The sequence below is a fragment of the Stenella coeruleoalba genome (assembly GCF_951394435.1).
Source record: "Stenella coeruleoalba genome assembly, chromosome: 14".
Taxonomy (NCBI): Eukaryota; Metazoa; Chordata; class Mammalia; order Artiodactyla; family Delphinidae; genus Stenella; species Stenella coeruleoalba.
This window is the reverse complement of record NC_137160.1, coordinates 16,097,452-16,103,451: the sequence shown is the minus strand read 5'-3', so window position 1 is coordinate 16,103,451 and position 6,000 is coordinate 16,097,452. Positions and strand designations below refer to the sequence as shown.

Sequence of the window (6,000 nt, the reverse complement as noted above, 5' to 3'; positions counted from 1 at the left end):
CACACTTTGCAAATATTAACCAATTAATGTAATTTAAAATAAAGCACAGAAACGCTTCCTGTGCTGGGAATCTTCACGGCTCCTCGAGTAACGTTAGTATCTTCACAGTCCGATCAAACAGGAGTGAGCCTTTTTAAGAGGTGTTGGTGACATTGTTTTCAGATCCTTCCATTTTGTCCTATTTCTAGGGTAAGCACAATTCGGTTGATTTGGGGGTTCCTCGTTTTTTAAAAAACCTTTCAACCGAGTGCACGTCTGTGAACCTTGTACGAACCAGGACCCAAGGCTATATGAACAGCATACCTGATCTGGTGCTAATATATTGTCTCCATCTCGGACGTGGTAACGATTATACACCTTTGTAGTCTTTACGGGGTTTATGTATGTATCTTTTGTGTGTGTGTGTTCTGGAGGCTGTGACCACCTGCTGTATGTACAATATGTGCTTGTTACATTTGTACACATCTCCCTTCGTGAATTTAAAGACTTGGCTATTACATCTTGTTTACTCAATATCATTCCCCCATTTAAAAAAAAAAAAAAGCTACATGAACTGAACATGCCATGTTTCAATCTGGCCCCAGTGGCTTTTTCTCCGAAAGCAAAACGTGTGTCTTTTACACCAGGGCTTTCTCCCCACCCCAGGGGGTGTCTTCCATTCTTTTGTGGCTCAGTTTAAGGCGAAAAGGGCTCCAAACCACTAACTACCCAGAAGAGAGCCCCTTCTTCCACCTCCAGGGAGAATTCCAGATTTAATGCATCTGAAGATAGCGTGCTCTCTTCTGACTTATTGGCCACCATTACGAGGATAACAAAACACCACCTTGGCTTCAAGATCCTGGGTAGAGGCTCGCGGTCTTTTGCAACCATCTTTGGCGAGGCCTTGCTTCCTTCCACTCGAGTAAGTTGCGGCTTGGGGCCATTAAAAGGACTGGGTGAGAGCCTGCAATGCCGCTGGAAAAAGCAGCAGGCCCTCAGCACCACCATCACCACCACCCCGCTCTCCGGGGCGAAGCCGCGATGCGGCGGCCGCATATGGGCGAGACTTGGCAGGTCCGCGCGGCTCGCCTTCCCTCCGCCGAGTCGGCACCGGCCGAGCGTCCGCGCCCGCGGGCTGCGGGGCTTCGCGTCTCGCCTCCTTCTCCCCGATCCTCCCTTCCCCCACCGGCCGCCCCCTCCCCCTCTCCCGCGCTCCCTTTTGTTCGCTCGCCGCTCGGGCCGAGCCGCCGGTGCCGCCGCCGCCGCCCGGGCCCGCACCCCGATCGTAGGCCCCGGCGTGGCGGGCCGCCGCCGCCGCCGCCGTGCGGCCTAGAGCGCGGCGCCCGGGGAGGCGCGGGGCCCGGGCCGGGCGCACCGCAAGGCCGCGGCGGCGGCGGTGGCGGTGGCGGCGGCGGCGGCGGGGCGGCCCGGGCGGCGGCGGCGGCGGCTGCATCGGCAGCATCGGCGGCGGCAGCGGCGGCGAGGCCCCTCCGCCGCACACGCACACCTCGACCCCGGCAGCGGGAATGCGGCTGACACGCCCGTAACATGGAAGCCGCCGCCGCCGCCGCCGCCGCCGCTACGACGACAGCAGCAGCAGCTACAGCAGCAGCAGCCGCCGGCGGCGCCGCGCTGAACAAAGGTCATCCGAGCTGCGGCCCAGACGCCCGGGCTTGACCGCTGCGAAGGCCAATCCCGGGCAGGGGGTGGGTGTGCGCCCGGGACGCGGGGGGCGGCGAGGGGGCGGCCGGGCCGAGCGAGGGGTGCAGGGCCGCGGAGGAAGCGGCGCGGGCGGGCTCCGGCGAGGGGCGGGGGCGCGGGCCCCTCGTGCCCGGCCCTGCGGTCGGGGCCGGCGCGTGAGGCTCCGGCCCCTGGGCCTGACGGCCGCGGCCTGTCCCACCCTGGCCTTGGGGCCGGCCGGCCTTCGCGCCCCGCCGGCCTCCTTGGGGGGGCCGAGGACCAGCCGGTCTGGCTAGGCCCCGCAGGTTCCGAGAGGGGGGCCACGTGAGCGCCGCCGCTCGCCTCCTCCCCCCTCCGGCGCTGGCGCTGCGCAGCGGATTTTTTAAAAGGCCTCTGTGCCCCTCTGTCCCACTGGCCCCGAGTCCGCCCCCCCCACCCCCCCGCCTCCACCCCGGGCAGCCCTAGACTTCTTGCCCGAGGTGAAGGGATTTGGACTACTCCCCCCAGGTGCTTGAAAGAAGAGAAGGTCGGAGGAGGAGGAGGAGACTGGGGGGCTGCTGGTGGTGGTGACAGGGCTGCGAGAGAGAGGAGAGGAACGGGAGGAGGGGGCTGGGTGGGGGGGTGACAGGCAGAGAGGAGCCTGGTCAACAAGCCCGCAGCACTCTGCTAGGAGGCCGAGGCCGGCCCCTGCCGCCGACGCAGCCAGGGTGAGCAGACACACATAGATTGCTTTCCTGGGGGCTCTTTGTCAGCCACCAACCCAGAGCACACACACTGACACACACGTACACAAAGATCTGAGCCAGGTTGTGGGAGGTAAGTGGGGGAAGGAGAAGGAGGGGCAGCAGTGTCTGCGGTGGGCTTTGGGGTGGACGGGAGGGGGGATGGGCCCGAGGGGCTCTGGGGTGCTCGTGAGGGGAGCCCTTCCAGGGCTGTGTGCTTGTGCGCCGGTGGAGGGGACCCACGATGACCTTCCCGTCCTCACCAAGACCTAAGAGGGAGCAGCCACCCCCAGCGAGATCCTCCCTGTGCTGATGATTTTCAGGGACTTGTTGGCAACTCAGCGAGGGTTGCCATAGCTTTTTTATGTAGGGTGACCAGAACCGGTTGAAACTGGTTTGAGGCAGATCAGCTCCTGAGCACAATGCAGTCACTGAGCTACTACAGTGGGATAGCAGCTTCCTCCCTTCATGGCAGCCAAAAGCAGAGGAGCTTGCAGGAAGGGACCATCCCAACACAGTATGTGAATGCACACTTAGACACCACACAGCACTGGTACGTGACTAATGGAGCCCTAGAAGAGTCTGTGTAGAGAAGATGGGGGAAAATGTGCAGGTTTGCAAGGTCTGAGATTACTTGGGCTTTTCCTGCCTTTTTCTTTTGCTTAAGGGATGGACAAGGAGCTGAGATTTATGACCCTTATTAAAGAAAAAAATGTGCCTTGCTAGGGTGGGGACACTTGGTTTCTGCAGGCTCGCTCTCTCTCTCTCTCTCTCACTCTCTCTCTCTCTCTCCTCTATGTTTTTAACAAAACAAAACCAAAATGAACTGATGGATTTGTAATAATAGTTTGTTGCTGGAGAATGCTACTTTGCATGTTTTTTTCTCTTGCAGGGTATGTTCTGTTTTGTGCTTTTCCTTTTAGAAGCTACTAAAGGGTTTTGGGGATGCTTCTGACTATTATGAAGGCCAAAAGGTAACAATATTGTTCTAGGAAATGAGCATAAATGCGTTCCAGTGATGCTGTAAGGCATACATGCTGTCTTTTTTTTCCTTGTAGGCCTGTTGACTGGGGCTGCTTTTAACCCTTTCATATTTGCAGAGAATGCAACCGTGTGACAGTAACTGAACATTGGTCCAAAGTCTTTCCAAAAGGTCAAGGTTCACAAGGTGAGATATGATAATTTTGAGCATGAATTTAAGTATTTATTTGAAGATCCGTTCAGACACAGATTGACAGTGCATTGGTACCCTGGAGATAATATTGGGTGGAGAGTGGAGAAGAAATACTCTTGACGTTTAGCCAAGTTTAATGGGATTAGGGTGACTTTATGTTAGTGTTGCTATCAAGGCGAAATCAGAATGACTTCATTAAATCGCATGTGGCTGGTCATTTATAAGAGGCAGGCCTGAAAAGAAGCAAGTTGAAGAGAATGGTAGGCGTCAGGGCCTTGTGGGGAATGCACTGTTTTGCATAAGACTAAAGCAGTACACATGGGGCATTTTCCCGATGATTACAGGGAAATGGAAGGACTTTGTCAAATCCAGGCAGCCTAGCCACCTTTTTGGGATCTGAGGAGTCTGCAGGTAGATTTGCCTTTTGTTCATTCATCACCTTTCTTTTTACCTTGCTCTGTGTGTTAACCTGAAAGGCTTTTCACTCTGAGTCAAGTGGTGGAATGGCTTTTATTGATTTGGGCGGGGGTGGGGTGTTGACGGTGAGTTTGCCATTGGATTATTTGTGGCATACGTTTTAATATGGAATACTTAATGCAATGCCAGGAGAAGACTGGGTAGTCTGGCTTCCTCTGTGCAAAGATGCCTGTTAACTCAGAGCTTTACAGCAGCGGATGGTAGAAAATGTCCAGGGCCTTAAAGGATGACAGTTTGCTTTGAGCTGGCATTTTTTATGCATCCTCCAAAACCAAAAGAGGTTTTAGAGGAGAAGAGAGAAGCAGCAGTGATCAGTGGTAGCAAAGTAAAGAACAAAGGCAGTGAGACCGCACAGGGGAATAAGAAACATTTCGCCTTGGGGTTCCTTGTGAAAAGAACTGCAACTTCCCCAAACAGGAAACCAGCAGTTCCAGAATCAAATCCAAGATGAACGCCAACAACGGATAGAACTAGTTCTGTCTTCTGGTTTGGTAAAAGTACAGTCAAGAGGAGCCCATAGAAGACACGATTGAAAACAAATTTCTCCCCTACTCTGTGGAGGGTATTTTGTTCCTCTTTGCATTCAGCAGAGCAGTCTTTTCAGAAGTGCCGAGGGTCTTAGAATGGGTTCTGTGCTGACAGTTGGTGGGCAGAATATCTGCAGTGAAATGTGTCAAGTATGCAAGGGTTTTATTGTTGAAATGTTTTTCATAGAATTTCAGAGCATCCAGCGTGTGATAAAACTGGCAAAAGAGAAACAACAGGGCATGGTTAGCTCAGAATACTTTGTGTGGTATTTAATAGAGATAAATGTAATCTCGGACCGGGAGACCAGTAAATAGCTCACGTGATGGAACAAGATTCTTGACAAATCACTGTGCGAAAATTGGTTTTCAATTCTGCAACATTTTTGACTGCCAGAGGTTCTGTGTCTGAATGTGGCAGAAATCTGCTTGCAAAGCAGATCCCAATCCACGTTGCATGATATGCTGTTCCTGCTTTTCTGGTGCCAACTAAAACTCAGATGGCTAATGTGATAAACCTTAATTAGCTTAATACTACAATAAGCTGTTTTATAATTGAGTCCTTCACTCCTATCTTTAGAAAGTCAGTGATTTTTATTTACCTTTGACAGCTAACCCCTTGCAGTGACTGTTTCTTGATAGGATGTTTTAAAGCCCTTTTTGTAAGGCGTGGCGTGTCCCAGAACGTTCTGGTTTACTCTCTGTGGTTTTTAGATTTGTTACTCCCCCTCCCCCCAGAAGGCGCCTGGAAAATAGCATTTGCTTTGCACGCAGGCCCGTCTTTCCACTTTCCAGCTGCAGAGAGCCGTTGCAGGTCAGAGAGCTGGTTCTCCAGGGCTGCAATCAGGAGCCCATCTTGGCTGGAGGTTTGTCTCAGGTGGCGATCTCATGCTGGGCTCTGAGGATGTGGCAGGCCCAGGTCTCCCGGAGAGGAACAGAGTTTTCTGGGCTCGGGAATGTGAGTGCGGAGAAGCCGCAGTATCCTCTTGCCCAGAAGAGCCAGGTGGGAGTAGGGTGGCACCCACCCTTGGCGCCCTCCGGGTCCCCCCCCCCAATCTGTCGCCCTGTGGGCAGCCACACCTGGAGCCCGGAGCCCAGCGCCTGCTCGGGATTGCCTGGGGCAGTCTCCAAGGACGCCAGGCGGGCCGTCCCCTCTGGAGGAAGAATGCGTCGGTTTGGCTGACGAGGGTCCGCTGGAAAGAAAGTGTCACTGGGTGGTGAACCTTTGCTTGTTTTTATCATTTGCCTACTTAGCATCACTTTTTCCATGTTAAAGAACGTTGGATCCAGGGTTTTTAGAACTCTCAGCCTCCTGGTTTAGGAGAACTCTCGCTCGCCTTCTCTCTCTCTCTCTCTCTCTCTCTCTTTTGCTGTCTTTTCTCACAAAGAGATTCCCCACCCACCTCCCACCTTGACTCCTTTCTAAAGGAGGGTCTAGGAATGC

General features: G+C 54.0%; 1 protein-coding gene across 15 annotated transcripts in view; it reads left to right on the top strand.

The window, feature by feature from the left end:
* Nucleotides 1-219: 219 nt before the first annotated feature.
* Nucleotides 220-6,000, top strand: part of ZNF532 (zinc finger protein 532) — a 110,444-nt gene continuing 104,663 nt past the window's right edge. Inside the window, exons 1-3 of one of the 15 annotated variants that reach the window (XM_079942738.1) lie at nt 1,375-1,621; nt 3,274-3,355; nt 3,482-3,549. In XM_079942738.1, coding sequence (XP_079798864.1) covers nt 3,327-3,355; nt 3,482-3,549 — 97 coding nt within the window. In that variant the 5' untranslated portion in view covers nt 1,375-1,621; nt 3,274-3,326. Of the gene's footprint in view, nt 902-1,374; nt 1,686-1,710; nt 2,167-2,288; nt 2,367-2,419; nt 2,476-2,581; nt 2,935-2,973; nt 2,995-3,273; nt 3,356-3,439; nt 3,550-6,000 lie in introns of those variants that run through there. The other 14 variants (XM_079942743.1, XM_079942731.1, XM_079942742.1 and 11 more) reach the window with 14 other exon arrangements.